Here is an 18,734-nt window from a genome sequence, read left to right on the forward strand (position 1 = left end):
TGACACCTTCGATATTGTGATATGTTGGGAGCAAGCTGTATGAATCATGTCTGAGGTGAAACAGTGGTCAGTGTTCCCAAAGGTGCCAATGGTCCTTGAGCAACACCTGACTGACAAGGCCTGGAGGGTGGGAATTTTGAGGGCAAGAGAGGCCCCGCCCACAGTGACGTCAGAGGACTTGACGCCTCCCGGCATGCAACGGGGCGCCGGAAGTGCCGCCATTTTACTCTATTGACAAAACAAGTGACCGAAATTTTGCGGAGGGTTTTGAAGTCGGTTCTAATTTTGTTTTTTTTCCCCCCATCCCCCCTCCCCAATTTCTTTTTCATTTTTGTTCGAGACCAGGGTGCGTGTCTGCGCGCGAATGTGTGTGTTTTTGTTTAAAAAACAACAACAATAGGACGGCGTCGGCTTTAAGTTTTCATGTTTCGAACGGGCCTCTCTTCACAAAATTCACCGCAGGAGGTGCGACAACAGGCTGATGTTAGTCCGAGGAAGCGAAAGTTAGCCGAGGCCGGCGAGTTCGAGCACCAGCACCAGACACCTCAGCAAGCCCAGCTCTTCCCCTCCGCCGCCCCCAGGTCTTCCTCCACCTCCTCCTCCTCCTCCTCGTCCTCTGCCTGCTGTAATCACCAGCCTCAGAAGAGAGTCAAGTTCGAGGACTCACTGGACTTTGTTGGACTCGATGTGATGATGGCGGAGGAGCAGAGGAAAAACAGCGGCTGCTCCGTGCTCACGGGGCATGCCAACGGCCTGACCAAGTCGACCACCTTCGCCAACAGCAAGCCGGGAACGGCTAAAAAATTAGTTATTAAAAATTTCAAAGGTACAATAGAGTAATAAGAGATCTTAATGTTTTAACATGACGTGTGAAATTTGGAAAATTCACTTTCTGTAATGTTGGAATTCTGTTTTTAAAGCATTTTCCATGACCTTTTCCAACTGCTTCTTCCAAATCATAAAGCCCACGTACATTTCTTTTCAATCTCGACACTTATAAGAGGAGACACCAAAGCCTGGAAAGCAGTTTAGTTATTTTGTTTTCCGCTTTAATTATTTTAAGTCGATTTTCCCTTTGGCCTACAAATTTCCTAAAGACAAGGTGAACATTTTCATCACATTACAGGCAGTGACTGAACTGTTTCGTTACAATCTCTGTTTTGTTAAAAGTTTCCTTCTGTTAAACTTTACTTCCATGTGTGGTAAATCTAACATGATTTTAAACATTCTGATTGACAATTCAAATGAAAAACAACTCCACTTGGAACCCACGGTTGTTTTCCTTGGTTATGTTTTAAACACCTTTACCATCCTGATAAAATATGTGTTCGATGCCTGAACCATTCAACTTAATGTAGTCTTACTGTTTATAGTTCACTAAAATTGCTTGTGCTGCTGCTAGAATTATTTAAATATATGTTTAGGATAAGTATTTAAAGAGGTTTGCTGATTATTCACTTTACAAATGAAAATAGCGTGTGTTATGATTGTTTTATAAAATGTGGTATTTTGCAATAGGCCAGTAGTTACACTTAAATCTGTTTCTTAATCTAAATGCAGGTCGTGATGGATTTTAGACTAGATTTTTTTGCTTGTCTTTCTGCTATTGTTGAGTTAAACCTATGTCATTTGTACATGTTAGACACAATTGGCCAATACATAATGGAGTGTAGATCAGATCTGCAATGTTTTAGCCATCATGGCTGAATTGGAATGGCATCTTTGGATGCAATTGTAGCACTCAAACTGGAGGGTTGGTTCAGATTAGTTTATTTTGAAACAACATGAATATTGAAGTTGTGATCATACTGGCTTGTGGTTTTGCATTTTTACAAAGTGTATATTCTGATCTCAGTTTGGCACATAAGAGCAATAATAATTGGAGAGTAAAGGCAGCACGTTACGGTAACATTAAACTGTTCCCAGGTTTTATTCCAACTGCAGTAACCTGCAAATGCTCAATCTGTGTGCATATGTGAGGAACCATTAGACCTATACTCTAAGACTTGTGCCTCTTGCAAGAGTTGGAAGAGAAGAAAAAATGGCAAGTAATAATTAAAGTATAGATAATATGTATACAGGCAAGGGACAGAAGTTTCTGTGAATAGTTAATCTCTATTTTAGTTCTTGACTGTTAGTCAAAATGAAATTGCTCAACTTGGGTGCTGTGTAATATATGGAAGGAGAGTACAGCATTTAACATTTTGAGAATCTATTGCGGAAAGAAAATGCAATTCATGGTGCCATGTCTAATTTGTCTCATGTATTAGCTACATGTAATTATTTGGAAATCTAGATATGGCTAATTGTATTTTTAATTAGTAAATAAAAAAAGAGTAATTGACACCCTCTGGAAGTCTATAATCTCAATACTGTCACACTTCCTTCCATATGGTAAAATGGTAGTGCAAAAGGCAGAGTGCACAAGTTTTTGTTTCCATTCTTTACTATCTTAGTTATTGAATGGTGCACATGTTAAGCATATATACGCATCAATTAAATTCACCTCTTTCAGCATTTGCAGGCATTTCCTTCTGAAATTTCTGGATGTTGCTAAAAGAAAGTGTCACTGTAGTGACACCTGTAGTTAGCCAGCTATTTGTATTAGACAACACTGCCTTGTCCTAGGTACATAAATGATAAATATAGTACCTCAGAAGAGAATTGCCCCATTTAGTGCATTGAAGTAGAGTACTGAAGGTGTCATGTCAGGTATCTCGGTTACAAAAATAATTTTAGTGGAAACCTTTGAGATGTTGAGATAGGATTGGCATCCCTGCTTGATCCTGGATATCAAACGCAGAGCACTAATTCAATTTGAAAATATTTTGCAGCAAGTGAAGTGTGAGACCGAATGGTGATCATTTCTGTTATGCCACGATTAGTACTCCTACAAAGGAATGAATGTTGATTCCTGCTCCAACTGAGGAGTTGTCTGCAACGTCAATTGCTGAGTGGTCTTCGCAAAATGACTGTTAAGTGCACCCCCTAGTGTGGGACTGAACTACAGGGTCTGGTGTTTCTCAGTTTGTGCTGATTGGGAGAAAGAACAACTAAATTGATATTGGAATTTTATTTGGTGTGGATGGAAATCAACTTGCATTCAGAATTTGATTGTACATTTTGTAGAAACAGATATGAGCTTTTAGGTTAGACATGTTCGCAGATTCCCCCCTCTCTACTGATAAGTAGCCTGATAAATTATGGCTACTTGAGCAAAATATTGGTGTGTGTAGAATTGTATTCCAGCATGATTCAGAACCTTGTGGGTAATGGAAAAGAGCAGCCTATGAAAGCAATTAATTGAATATGTTGCTGTTGTTTTGGGATCCACTTTGGTCTCCTATTGACTGCATTCTCACTGTAGAGATTAGGAAATTCCTTTGAGGAGAAATGTTTTGAGCCACGTATATAATACTTGGATGAGTAGTACTGGTGGAAGCAGTTTAAGATTGTGAAGTAAGAATATCAGTCTATAATTTGAATATGATTTTATATTCTAAATGAAAAGTACACTGAAGCAAGTAGCAGCCTATATCAGTGTTGCATCTTTCTCTCATTCTGTACCTTGGCTGATTCAATGTAAATTTGTGTTCCCATCTGTTAAGTGTGTGCAGAATAAGACAATTGTCATTAGTATGGATGTTGAAACTCTTCGGGTAGGGAACTACAAGTTTAAAATTGTTAACAGTAATTCCTTTTGCACTTCATAGAGAACTGCCTTTACAATTTTAGTCAACAATTAAGGCAGATCGGCATGACTTGCAATTTGAATCAAATTCTGCCTTTAACTTTTGCTTTCTTGGGTGCTGAGATTTTTCTCAGGGGATCAGTGGAAAGTACAGGATCAGAGTAGACCCTGCAGTTCGGTAAACTCTGCTTCCAAGAACAACTCAAACACTCACTGCTTCCAATATCTAACCAATTCATCATGTTCATGAATTTTTCAACATGAATTACTGTGTTTGTAATATCTCCATTCTACATAAGGAAAGTGGAAGATAAAGGCAGAATTTGTCTTGAGATAATAACCTAGTACATGTTTGGCTGTGAAGCACCTTTGATGTCCTAAGTTTGTGAACGGTTCCACAGGCCCCATTGATAGTAGCAGAGTATTCGTGCAAACAAGATTTGTTCATATATCTGGCCGATGTATGATGTAAGGATTTTTAATCATAAAAAGCTTCTTTTAAACTAAAAGAGCAGTTCTTACAGAATAGCACCTCAAATCTGTGGTATTGATTCCTGTCCCTTCCCGGAGTAACATGAGAGAAATGTTGAGATATCTGACTTTACCTTAAATGTTTTTTTTCCTTAAATAAGGTGACCAATACTGTACACAGTACTCCAGGTGTGATTCCACAAATGCCCTGTACAGCTGAAGCGTATCCTCAGAATCATAGAAACGTTTTGGCACAGCAGGAGGCCATTTGTTCCATCATGTCTGCATCGGTTCTCCAAATGAGCATTATGGCTTAATGCAACCCCCTGCCTTTTCTCCATATTCCTGCACATTATATTTGTTTAAGTAATTATCTAATGTCCTCTTGAATACCTTGATTGAATCGACGTCCACCACACTTCCACGCAGTGCTTTCCAGATCCAAGCCACTCGTTGTGTGGAGCCAATTTTCTCTCATATCACGTTTGCTTCTTTTGCAAGTCACCTTAAATCTGTGCCCTCTTGTTCTTGAGGCTTTTATGAGCGGGAACAGTTTCTCTACTCTCTCGCCCCATTGTGATTTGAACACGTATCAAATCTCCTCTTAGCGTTTGCCTCTCCAATCTATCCTGATAAATGGAGCTTCTCATCTCTGCAACCATTCTTGTGCGCCTCTTTTGCATGCTCCAATGTGTTTGCACTTTGCTATAGTGTGGCACCCAGAACTGTGTACACAAGTCTCACTAGTTTCTTCTGTAAGTTCAACATAACCTGTTTGCTATTCTACTCTATGCCTCTATTAATAAAGCACAGAACATTATATGCTTTATTAAATGCTCTCTCCACCTGTCCTGCCAGTTTGTGATTTATGCACATCCTCTCTGCTCCTGCACCCTTTTCAGAATTTTACCATTGACTATATATTGTCTCTCGTGTTCTCCCAAAAGAAATGCCTCAACTCACACTTCTCTGCATCAAACTTCATCTGTCACCTATCTGCCCACGCCACCAACCTGCCTATGCCCTTCTGAAATTTTACACTGTGCTCTTGACAGCTTACAATACTTGCAAGTTTTGTATCATCTGCACACTTTAAAATGGTCCCCTGCATAGCAAGGTCTGTATCATTGATATATCTCAGGAAAAGGAAAGATCCCAATACCAATCAATAGGGAACACCACGACAAACTTTACTGTAGCCTGAAAATTTTCCCCTTCCACAACGTGATGCTGCTACACCAGGGACCCAAAATCTACTGCATGTTGTGAACGGGAATTTCTGATCTACAAAAACTGTTGCCAACAGCATGCAGAAACCGCCTAAAATCTTTGGAGCAATAGGTAGAGTTAAAGGGATTCTTGAAGAACAATACAACTGAATTTGTAGTGGGCGGGGGGGAATCAGAACAGTGCACTCAATGTGATGTGGAAAGGTAAATTAATAGTGTTATTAACTTAGGGATTTCCATTTCAAGGTACGTTCTCTTAAAAAGGAAATGTAAGGCAAACAAACCCGGAGCTCCCTGGATGAAAATTGAGATAGAAATTAAGATAAGGAAGAAAAAATGTGCTTATGACAGGTATATGATAGAAAATACAGATGAGAAGCACTGACCATTACTCTCTACTTCCCATTATTCAACAAATTTTGTATTCATGTTGCTTTGTCCCTTTTATCCCATGAGCTGTAACTTTTCATGTCTGTGTCGCACTGTATTGAATGCCTTCTAAAATTTCAAGTACGCCACATCAACTGAATTACCTGCATCAACCCTTTCTATTACTTCTTCAAAAAATGTTAGTTAAACACTATTTCCTCTTTAGAAATCCATGCTGGCTCTTAATCATCCCACATTCTTCCATGCGAGACTACTATCCTGAATAATTGTTTCAAGAAGCTTGCCCATTAATGATGTTAAACAGACTGACCTGTAACTGCTGGGGCTAGTCTTAGAATCTTTTTTGAACAACGATGTGACTCTTGTGTTCTCCAGATCTTTGGCACCACCCCTTAATTTAGAGTAGATTACTGTCATCGCCCATGCAATTCTCATTCTCACTTCCTTCAGTATCCTAGGGTGAAGCTCATTGGTCCCAGTGCCTTGTCACCTTTCAATAGCGACAGTCTATTCCACACTTAATTAATTTTGAACCCTTCTAGGGTCAGAATTTTTTCGACTGTCAATAGGTCCTGGTTAGCATCTACTTGGTACGGATGGATACTAAGTATTAATTTACTACTTCAGGCATGCTCCTTATGTGAATCCTCTTTTAGATCCCTTGTCGACCCAACTTGTTTTATCACCCTTTTGCTACTTAAATGCCGATGGAGTACTTCGGGATTCCTCTTTATGTTGGCTGCAAATCTTTCCCCATAATGCCTGTTCCTCTAATTTTCACCTCCCCTGTGAACCTTTTGGATTGTTCTTGCTTTTCATCTTTTTTCTATCTGATACCTGTTATAAGCACATTTTTTTTCTTCCTTATCTCAATTTCTATCTCCTTTTTCATTCAGGGATTTCAGGATTTGCTTGGCTTACAGTTCCTTGTTAAAGGAACATACCTTGAAATGGAAATCCCTAAGTTAATAGCACCATTAATTTAGCTTTCCACATCACACAGTGCACTGTTTTGATTCTCCAACCACCAACCCCCCTTGCCAAATTCATAGTCATTTTTTTCTTCAAGAATCCCTTTACCTCTATCTGTTGCTCCAGAGATTTTAGACTGTTTCTGCATGCTGTCGGCAACAGTTTTTGTAGATCAGAAATTCCTGTTCACAACATGGAGTAGCAGACTTTGGATCCCTGGAGTAGCAGCATCAGATAGTGGAAGGGGAAAATTGAAGAGCCTCATTGATTTTTAGAGTGTAGAGAGACCTTACATTTGAAATATAGGTAGCTACAATGAATGCAGAACTGGATGTAAGTGCATTGGTCACTTTGCATCTCTGTAAAGTCTTTGTTAACATTTATTAACATTAACATTTATTAAATCAAAGTTAGACGGAATAAACGAGAAGACTAAACTTCAGTTTATGTACAGTTCACTTAAAACATCCATGTTAACAAAGAGACAATTGCTTAGATGAGTCAAAATAGTATAGCTGTTTCTGTGCATCAATGTCTCTTTCAAAGTTACCAGTTATGTCTGGAGAGTGCACTTGAAGCTGTAGAATGTGCATTGCTCATTCTTACAGTTAACTACAGGAATGATTTAAGGTGAAAAGTTAATTATTATGCAACATTCTTTATATACAACATTAAAACATTATAGTGTTATTTAAATCCTGTAATTAATCTAAATTAGGAAATACTACAACATCACTTATAAAACTTCACCTATTAGCTATTTTCCTAATAAGTACATTAAACTTTTCAAATTACTTTGCCATTAAATTATTTTGAATGCAGCCATGGGAAAAACATTTAAAATAGTTTTGTCGTTTGTTGGAGGAAGCAAAATACAAGTTTGAAATAGTGTTGCATGAATCATTTGCTTTTGACTCTGTAGATTTGTCCAACTGTACAGCTGTAACATTTTTACAAAACCATTGACCTTTATGACATTTATGTAATGCTATAAACCATGAGGAAGGTACTGGCAGAACTCACTTAGATATCAAGATTGGTGAAATGGCCCAACAAGTAGCAGAAGAAATTTGATACAGAGGTGTAAAGTGATATATTTTGATAGAAAGAACGAGAAGAGGTAATTTACATCAAATGTTAAAATTTTAGAGGGAATGCAGAAAGGCAGGTCAAACTCAGTGAGAAAAGCATGGATTGATCAGGGGTAGTCAGCACATGGCTGGTCAGAAAAGTAAACTATCTAATAATGTGGTACTGGGGAAGGTGGCAAGTTGGCTTAGCACGAGGAAACAGGTAGTGATCAATGGATGTTTTTATGAATAGAAAGTGGCTTCTCCTGCCATCCCACAGGGGTCAATGTTGGCCCTTAATGTTTGTTGTATATGTTAAGGATTTGTACTTAAGTGTGGGGTTGTATATATTAGCAATTTGGATTTAAATGTGGAGAGCACAAACAGGAAATTTTCAGATGATACAAAAATTGGCCATCTAGTTGATTGTGAAGGGATAGCTATTGTCTCCAGAATTATATCAATAGTTTGGTTGAGTGGGTGGAAGAGTGACACATGGAATTCAATCCGGCGATGTGTGATGTAATGCATTTAGGGAGGGCAAAGAAAGCAAGGGAACATTTAATAAACTGGATGATATTGAATGGAATTGGGTAAGTGAGAGATGTTGGCATGCATGACCACAGGATCCTGACGGTAGTGGGGCAGGGGGATAAGGTGGTAAAGAAAGCACAGAAAATGCTGTCCTTTATCAGATGAAGTGTTGAATACAAAAGCAGGGCTGTAATGATGGAATTGTATAAAATGCTGGTTGGGTCAAGACTGGAATCGTGTACTGTTCTTGTCATCACATTTTGGGAAAGACACAATTGTTCTGGAGAGATTGCAGCAATTTAGAAGAATGTCGCTAGCTTTTGAAAATTGCAGCTACAAGGAAAAAATAGACCCAGGTTATTTTGTTTTCCTTAGAAGAAACTGAGGAGTGATCTATTAGAGGTGTACAAAGTTGAGGAGGTGGACAGCAATTACTTGTTTCCCCTAGCTGAGGGGTCAATTACCAGAAGGCACAGACTGGGTGCTCAACATTCAGGGTATATAATGTTCCAGAAAAACAGGCGAATCAGAATTGGTTTGAGCTGAAATCATGAATAACCGGGAAAGGAAGATAAGGATGGGAGTTGTCTATAGACCCAGAAAATGTTGAGCATAAATCAGGAAATATGAAGGGCATGTTTGAAGGAACTGCAGTTATCATGGGTGATTTTGGGGGGAGATGATGACCTAGTGATATTATTCCTAGACTATTAATGCAGAAATTCAGCTAATGCTCTGGGAAGCCTGGTTCAAATCCCACCATGGCAGATGGAATTTGAATTCAATAAAAAAAAGTCTGGAATTCACAAACTGCTGACGACTGTGAAATCATTGTCGATTGTCAAAAAAACCCATCTGGTTCACTAATGTCCTCCAAGGAAGGAAATCTCATCCTTACCTGGTCTGGCCCATCTAACTCCAGAGCCACAGCAATGTGGTTGACTCTTAATTGCCCTCTGAAGCAGCTAAGGATAGGTAATAAATGCTGGCCAGCCAGTGATGCCATGGCTCACAAAGAATTTTTTGAAAATCTGCATATTGATTGGACTAACCAGACTGGCAGTGGTACTGTCGAATAATGTTAAGTTGAAAAGCAGGATGTACAAAGTGGCAAAGGATAGTGATAGACCAAAGCACTGGCAAGTTTTTAGGATCCAGCAGCAAAAGAGGGAGAAAATAAATTTTGAGAAAATTTGCATGCAGCGTCAGAACAAACAGTAAGAGTTTCTATGGATATTTAAATAGGAAATGGGCGGCTACAGTTAAATGTGGGACCTCAGCTAGGTTGGTGAATTGATAAAAGCAAACAAAAAAATGTTGGATATGCTCAGTAAATTATTTGCATCAGTCTTCACTATGGAAAACATTGTCAATATCCTTAAGATATCAAATGAGCTAACTTCAAATAACATGGTAGAACTTAGAAAAATCCCAGTCACATGGGATAGAATATTAGAGAAACTCAAGGGGCTAAAGGTGAACATGTCACCAGGACCCAATGAACTGCATGCCAGGGTTTTAATGGAAATGGCTGCAGAGGTAGCAGACCCATTGCTTGAAATTTTTTGTAACTCACCAAATTCAGAGAAGGTACCAGAAGATTGGAAAGTTGTCAATGTGACTCCCTTGTTCAAAAAGGGGAGAAAGACAGAGGCAGGGAATGATAAGCCAGTTAGTTTAACATCTATTATTGGCAAGACTCCAGAATCAATAATAAAAAGAGAAATATCTAATCATTTAGGAAAGCTGAATGTAATCAAATTTGGTCAACATGAACATTGTTTGAAAGGTAAATCATGTTTGACAAATTTTCTCAATTTCTTTGAGAATGTGACAGAGTAGGTAGAGGAACCTGTAGATGTGTAGTTATTTAGATTTCCAGAAAGCATTTGACAAGATGCTGCATAGGAGCATAAAGAAAAAGCCCATGGAATTGCAAGTGTTTGCATTGATTTAAAACTGGCCGTCACACAGAAAACAGAGTTGGAATAAATGGTTCCTTTTCAGAGTGGAAAGATTTGACTAATGGTATATCTCATGGATTAGTTCTTGGCCCGCAACTGTTCACGATTTACATTCTTTTCCTTCCTCCAGGTTATGAATGTAAGGGTTCCAAATTTGCCAATGATATAAAGATAGATGGGAGGGCATGTAATAAGGAAACAGTGATTGTGAACAGGATGTAGATAAATTGGGTGACTGGACGAAAAGCTGGCAAATGGAGTTTAATGTGGGGAAGTTTAAGATTGTGCACTTTGGTGGGGGAATCAAAAGGCAGATCATTATCCAAATGATAGACTGCTTTTGAGCAAAATACAGAGGGATTTAGGTGTCCTGTTGCATGAATCAAAAAACAAAGATATAGCACAGGAACAGGCCCTTCGGTCCTCCAAGCCTGCCCTGATCATGTGTTCCTAACTCGACCATCCGTTTATGTTCCTCTATTCCCAATCTGTTCATGTGGCGAACACTGCTGTCTCACAGTGCCAGGGACCCGGGCGGGTTCAATTCCTGGCTTGGGCCACTGGCTGTGTGGAGTCTGCACGTTCTCTTCGTGTCTGTGTGAGAGGAACTAGGTGTTCCAGTTCCCCCCTCAGTCTAAAAGACGTGTTGGTTAGGTGCATTGGCCATGCCAAATTCTCTGTACCTGAACAGGTCATAATGTGGAGATGAGTCTGGACTGGCGTAAACATGGTAAGAAGTCTCTCAACACCAGGTTAAAATCCAACAGGCTTATTTGGTAGCAAAAGCCACTAGCTTTCAGAGGGCTGCCCCTTCGTCAGGTAAGTGGGAGTTCTGTTCACGAACAGGGCATATAAAGACACAAACTCAGTTTACAAAATAATGGTTGGAATTGGAGTCTTTACAGGTAATCACGTCTTCAAGGTACAGATAATGTCAGTGGAGAGAGCGTTAAGCACTGGGTTAAAAAGATGTGTATTGTCTCCAGCCAGGACAGTTAGTGAGATTTTGCAGGCCCAGGCAAGTCATGAGGGTTACAGATAGTATTACATCAACCCAAGATCCCGGTTGAGGCCGTGCTCATGTGCGGAACTTGGCTATCAGTTTCTGCTCAGCGATTCTGTGCTGTTGTGTGTCGTGAAGGCCACCTTAGAGAATGCTTACCCGAAGATCAGAGGCCAAATGCCCATGACTGCTGAAGTGTTCCCCAACAGGAAGAGAACACTCTTGCCTGGTGATTGTTGAGCAGTGTTCGTTCATTGATTGTCGTAGTGTCTGCGTGGTCTTCCCAATGTACCATGCCTCGGGACATCCTTTCCTGCAGTGTATCAGGTAGACAACGTTGCCGAGTTGCGATAGATAGAAAGATTAGAAGGGACGTGAGGAAAAGTTTTTCACCCCGAATAATGGGTATCTGGAATTGGTGGTTGAGACTGAAAAGTAATGTAATGCTCAGTTTGTTACAAGGTGTTTGGATTTGCATCTGAATTGCTGTAACCTGTAAGGCTACAGGCTAGGTGTTGGAAAGTGGGATTAAAATAAGCAGCTAGTTTTTGTTTCTTTTTGACTGGCACAGCAATTATGGGTTTAATGGCCTCTTTGTTCTATTAGCATTTTATGGTTTTAAAAACACATTTGGGGGTGTGTGTATGCATCTTTGAATGTGACATGACAAGATGAGAAGGCTATCAAAAAGGCATATGTGATCCTCATACTAAACATTTTATAAAACACTTGTTCAACCTCAGAATTGAACAGAACACTGAATCTGGGTACCACAAGTTACAAAGGGTGTCAGGGCCTTGGAGAGGATTCAGAAGAGGCTTGGAATGGTACCATGAATGAGGGACTTAAGTTACATGGAAAGACTGGCGAAGCTGGGATTCTTCTGAGAGCAGAGAATGTTAAGAACATAAGAACATAAGAAATAGGAGCAGGAGTAGGCCATCTAGCCCTTCGAGCCTGCCCCGCCATTCAATAAGATCATGGCTGATCTGTTGTGGTTCAGTTCCACATTCCCGCCCTCTCCCCATAACCCTTAATCCCCTCTCTTATCAAAAACCCATCAACCCGCGTCTTAAAAATGTTTAGCGAGGTAGCCTCCACCACTTCAACGGGCAGAGAATTCCAGAGATTCACCACCATTTGAGTGAAGAAGTTCTTCCTCAACTCCGTTCTAAACCGCCCCCCCTTTATCTTGAGGCTGTGCCCCCTTGTCCTACTGTCCTTTCTGAGCGGGAAGAGTCTCTCCACCTCTATCCTATCCATCCCATTCATCATCTTATACGTCTCAATGAGATCTCCCCTCATTCTTCTAAACTCTAACGAGTACAAGCCTAGTTTATTCAGCCTCTCCTCATAGCTCAACCCCCTCAACTCCGGCATCACCCTAGTAAACCTCCTCTGCACTCCCTCCAAGGCCAAAATATCCTTGCGTAAGGGGAGTTAAAAATCATAAAGGATTTTGATAAAAGAGAAACTGCTTCTGGTAACCAACGGGAACTGACTTAAGATGATTGATAAATTCAGAAGCAACATGAAAAGTTTTTGTGATCTCGAATGTACTGCCTGGAAGGTTGGTCAAAGCAGATGCTATAATTCTGCAAAAGGAAATTAGACAAATAGATGAAGGGAAGAAAAATAAGGGCTATGGGAAATTAATTAGAGAGCTCTACTGGAATTGGCACAGGCTTAGTGGGCTAAATGGTCCCACTGTGTGCTCAATCATTCCATGATTTTAGAGCCCGAGAACAATGTAGTTTTGAATAAACACCTCGAGTTGTTCTGATATAGACATTTGCTTGAAAAACCAACCTCCTGTGCTGTAAATATAAAAGTAGGGAGGTCTTGCTGCAGCTGTATAGGGCATTGGTGAGGCCGCAGCTGGAGTACTGTGTGCAGTTTTGGGCGCCGCACCTGCGCAAGGATATTTTGGCCCTGGAGGGAGTGCAGAGGAGGTTTACTAGGCTGATACCGGAGTTGAGGGGATTGAGCTATGAGGAGAGGCTGAATAAACTAGGCTTGTACTCGTTAGAGTTTAGAAGAATGAGGGGAGATCTCATTGAGACGTATAAGATGATGAATGGGATGGATAGGATAGAGGTGGAGAGACTCTTCCCGCTCAAAAAAGACAGTAGGACTAGGGGGCACAGCCTCAAGATAAAGGGGAGGCGGTTTAGAACGGAGTTGAGGAGGAACTTCTTCACTCAAAGGGTGGTGAATCTCTGGAATTCTCTGCCCGTTGCAGTGGTGGAGGCTGCCTCGCTAAATATTTTTAAGAAGCGGGTTGATGGGTTCTTGATAAGAGAGGGGATTAAGGGTTATGGGGAGAGGGCGGGAAAGTGGAACTGAGCCACAACAGATCAGCCATGATCTTATTGAATGGCGGGGCAGGCTCGAAGGGCTAGATGGCCTACTCCTGTTCCTATTTCTTATGTTCTTATGTTCTTAAAGTTTTTTTTCTACCTCAAAATGTATTGACTTTTGCTGCATCCCGCAAAGTATGTCGCACAAATCAGTTCATGAATGAATTGTAGCTGTTTTTGACTTTGTGGGATCTTGCAACACTTATGTAGATATTTAAAGCTTATATTGAGCATCTGTTGTCCTTCACTTTCAAGGAACCAGAGTGCCTTGCCAAAGTATTACTTCACTTGAGTGAAAATGTAAATCAGTAATCACGTGAACGTTGCTGTTTTTTTAACGATGTGAAGTTCCTGTTGATATTTATTATAAGTACATGTTATTTTTTCCAATGAATTTTGTTCCTGACTTGCAACTGATTGCTGGGGCTTTAGGGTAATCTGGCGATCTTTATCTTATCTTAAGCGGCTGTACTTCATTTGAGTTTATGTAAATTAATGCTAGTGCATTTGTTCCAAAGCATCTCAGCTAACCATGATCCTGTCCTCTCTGGAACATATTACAGGAGAGCTCATTGAATAGCATTACCTGAGAATTCTCTTGCTTTTTTGTGCTAATAAAAAGTAAACTGAGAAGAATGGCATGCTAGAGATGACTTAATGTAGCACTTATCTTTTTTGCAGCAAAAAAGACATAATTTTATTGTATTTGCTGTGGTAATGGAATATGATTTGTTGTGCTCATGTTTCTTTGAGTCTATGTCTCTGTTCTTTTCAACAGTTACCTCCACACTCTCATATAGTTTAGGCTGCAAAGTCACATTTCCTTTGGTTTATCATAGCCATTCAGCTATGCATGGGTTAAGTTTGAAGCAGGAGCTTAATTTACAGTCATCAATGCTTATCCCAGGAGACAAAAGGTGCATTTAGAGCGTACCTCATTGAGATCAAGACTGAATAGCGCTAACATATCGGAGACAGCTCTTCAGTATTGAAAAGGCCATGAAAAAATCTTGTACAGAAAAATATCAGTTTTGTCTCCAGCCACTTGATCCGTTTATTGATATTTTGATTACTCCTCTGAATCATTCCTGTCATACATTGTAAGTGCCAAAATGATATCCCAATATGCTATACTCCTTTCATCTTCCAAGTTGAAATCAAGTCTTGCCATACCATCTGTTATTGTCACTGTTCTTCCCAAATTTCTAAAATATTCCTTTTTACCACCTTCCCTCTTCTAACGGTTTTCTGGCTTGTAAAATCCAAAGCTTGAGATCCTGCAATTATTTTTTCTTGTTTTTTTTTTGTTGCTATTTTCTCTTTTGAGCTTTGCTGCTATATTGCAGTACAAGAAATCATTTTCATTGGTTGGTGAATTGAAAATGTGGGCACAGTCTCAGGATAAGGGCTAATCACTTAGGACTGAGATGAGGCCAAATTCACTACTATAGTTTTGAATCTTTTTGATTCTCTATCCCAGAGGGTTATAATGTTCCATCATTGAATACATTTAAGACTGTCACAGATTTTTGGACTTTCTGGGAATCAAGGAATCATAGAGAGTATTTGGAAAGTCGAGTTGAAGCTCAAGATCAGCCATTATTATATTGAATGAAGGAGCAGACTTAGCAGGCCAGATGGTTTTCTACTCCTGTTTCTTGTGGAAGAATGGTTATTTCGCCAAGACATTCGAAGTTTGCGTATGCTGAGAAGCTGTCCCTTAACAAAAGTCAATGTTTTCCAGATGGTTGGAAATGCAAGGACAGCAGATTAGATAGGGAGGGAGAAGGGAAATTACATCATCATGATGATTGAATTTTGAGCACTCTTCAATGACTGAAAAGGAATAACCATTCATCATAGAAGGCCCCATTTGTTTTGCTTCTCAGTTGACAATATTTTCAGCATGGCTAAGTTTTGTTATATGTCAAAACTTGCACATTTATTTGTTTAATCTCTTTTCAAGCATGAATGTATTTTTGAGAAAATATGCCAAACTCTCCAGAGGCTTCAGGGTGACTTAGACAAGTTCAGTAAATGGGCACATACATGGCCAACACAGTATAATGTAGATAAGTCTGAAATTGTCTGCTTTGGTAGGTAAAATGCAATGGTAGAGTATTATTTAAATGTTGATAGATTTTATATACAGACCTGGGTGTCCTTGAACACCTGCCAGCAAATTGCAGGTATTAATTCATATAAGCCTAGATGAAGTATGAGGCATACCTTAAGTTTGAGGTTATCCTCAAGCCTCAGCAATCAGCTGCAAGTCGGGAAAAGGAGTTAATTGGAAAAAAGTATGTGCTCGTATTTTTCATCAGGCGTCAGGAGGTAAGTTTAGACAAAAAACTGCAGGTGCAGCAAGCAGTTTGGAAGGCAAGTGGTATGTAGGCCTTCATTGCAAGGGGACTTGTATAGGAGCAAGGATATCTTATTGTAGCTGTCTAGGGCCTTCATGAGATTGTATCTGAAGTATTGTGTGTTGGAGTTTTGTTTTCCAGGGTAGACTTGCCATTGAGCAAGTGCAGTGAATGTTCATCAGACTGATTGTTGGGGTGACAAGATTGTCGTGTGAGGAGAGATTGGGTCAACTAGGCCTGTAGTCACTGGAGTCTGGAAGAGTGTGAGGGGATCTCATTGAAATATATAGACTTCTGACAGGGTCAGACAGATTTGATGAACGGAAATGTTTCCTCTGGCTGAGAGTCTGATGCAAGGGCTTACAGTCTGAGGATACAGGGTGGGCCATTTAGAACTGAGATGCAGAGAAACTTCTTCACTGAAAGGGTGAACCTGTGGAATTCTCTACCACAGAAGGCTGTGGAGAACAAGTCACTGAATATATTTAAGAAATAGATTTCTTGAGGATCAGCCATGATCATATGGAATGGCAGAGCAGGCAACAGAGCTGAATGACCTAGTCCTATTTTCTGTCTTCATACGTTAGCTTTGTCTGACTCATTATCCCAGTGAACTGTGATACAGTGCAGCATTTTCTGTTGCAGATAAGCCTAAATTACCTGATAATTACACCAATGAAACTTGGCAAAAACTGAAAGAAGCAGTAGAAGCAATTCAGAAGAGCACCTCAATCAAATACAATTTGGAGGAACTTTATCAGGTAATGGAATTGTGTATGTTTTGTTTTCTATGTATTGGGGTTACATTGTTTTGTAAATAGTAGCACAGATAGTGATATGTCAGCCACCTTTTGCTGTCAGTTTTGTGTCGTCTTATATGTATTATTACCGCCATCTCCCAAAAGGAAACAAAGGGTTTTTATTCTCAAATTTTCTCCTTTTCTGAAGGTATAGACTATTGGTAAAATATAATTTTATCAATGTAAATACCCTTCGGGCTAAAATTGAAGCCTATAAGTCAATGAATTTGGTTGAAAATCAACCAAAGTCCCTTCTAATTACTAGTGAAAATTGTGTGTGAAAGCATAAATTAACTCAGAAATTATACCTTCAATAGTCAGAGTAGCCTGTTAATCTGTGTTGGTCTTGGCCTATGTCAGAAAGATAGATTCTAATCCACTGAGCCTGTAAATTCTAAACTACTAACATGAAGAAATAATCTATGAACTGATTTTATTTGGCCTGCAGATTAGAACATAGAACATTACAGCGCGGTACAGGCCCTTCGGCCCTCGATGTTGCACCGACCAGTGGAACCAATCTAATGACCCACTAACCTAAACTATTCCAATATTATCCATGTGCCTATCCGCTGACCATTTGAAGGCCCTTAAAGTTGGCGAGCCCACAACTGCTGCAGGCAGGGCATTCCACGCCCTTACTACCCTCTGAGTAAAGAACCTACCTCTGACATCCATCCTATAATTACCACCCCTTAATTTAAAGCTATGTCCCCTCGTGTTAGCCATCACCATCCGAGGAAAAAGGCTCTCACCGTCCACCCTAACTAACCCTCTGATCATCTTGTATGCCTCAATTAGGTCACCTCTCAACCTTCTTTCTAACGAAAACAACCTCAAGTCCCTCAGCCTTTCCTCATAAGACCTTCCCACCATACCAGGCAACATCCTGGTAAACCTCCTCTGCACCCTTTCCAATGCCTCCACATCCTAAAGGTTAGTCTTTATTTTAAATGATATGGAGTGAATTTGATGGAAATTATGACAGACTGAGCAATATGAAGTAAGAATATAGTTAGGAAAAAATACTTTGTGTCTTCTATTGACTGTGATGATCAAAGGTGGTAATTTCTGGATTGCTACCTGAGCCATGACAAACTGGCATAGGGTCAATAAGGTCAGAGTTGAATACGTAGCTGAAAGATTAGTGTGGGAGAAACAGATTTCAATTCATGGGAAAAACACCACAAATGCTGGAAAACTGAAATGAAGGACCATCATTGACCTAAAAGATTAACCCTGTTTCCCTCCTGGCTGATCCCTTAATATTTATAGCATTTTCTGTTTTTATTGCTATTCGTGGGGCACTGGGGAACGAAGGAGCTGTTCTGCTGGGATAGGCTTCTCTTTGCTGGAACAAGTGTTCAAGTGAATTTAATAACTGAAGCTGTAGATGAGGCTTCAAAATGCGCTGGGGGACTGCTCAAGTGTGGAAATTTTGAGTTTATTTATTAGTGTCACAAGTAAGCTCACATGAACATTGCAACAAAGCTACTGTTAAAATTCCCGAGTCATACTCTGGCACCTGTTTGGGTACACTGAGGGAGAATTTAGCATGGTGAATGCAACTAACCAGTACATCTTTCAGACTTTGCGAAGAAATTCGCACAGATACTGGTAGAACGTGCAGACTCTGCACAGACTGTGACCCAAGTCAGGGATCAAACCCGGATCCCTGGAGCTGCAAGGCAGCAGTGCTAACTACTGTGTTACCCATCTCCTAAATTTAAGTTTGTTTATTAGTGTCACAAGTAGACTTACATTAACACTGCAATGAGGTGACTGAAAATTACCTAAGCACCACATTCCATCGTCTGTTTGAGTATACTGAGGGAGAATTTGACATAGTCAATGCATCTTGCCAGCATGTTTTTCAGATTATGGAAG

General features: G+C 40.0%; 1 protein-coding gene across 1 annotated transcript in view; it reads left to right on the forward strand.

The window, feature by feature from the left end:
• The first annotated feature begins 213 nt into the window (after window positions 1-213).
• cul4b (cullin 4B) overlaps window positions 214-18,734 on the forward strand; it is a 76,523-nt gene continuing 58,002 nt past the window's right edge. The window contains exons 1-2 of the mRNA XM_080187457.1: window positions 214-826; window positions 16,693-16,808. Of these exons, the coding sequence (XP_080043583.1) occupies window positions 424-826; window positions 16,693-16,808 (519 nt within the window). The 5' untranslated portion in view covers window positions 214-423. The remainder of the gene's footprint in view (window positions 827-16,692; window positions 16,809-18,734) is intronic.

The sequence above is a fragment of the Carcharhinus amblyrhynchos genome, chromosome 4, assembly GCF_965287045.1.
Source record: "Carcharhinus amblyrhynchos chromosome 4, sCarAmb.v2.hapA, whole genome shotgun sequence".
NCBI lineage: Eukaryota > Metazoa > Chordata > Chondrichthyes > Carcharhiniformes > Carcharhinidae > Carcharhinus > Carcharhinus amblyrhynchos.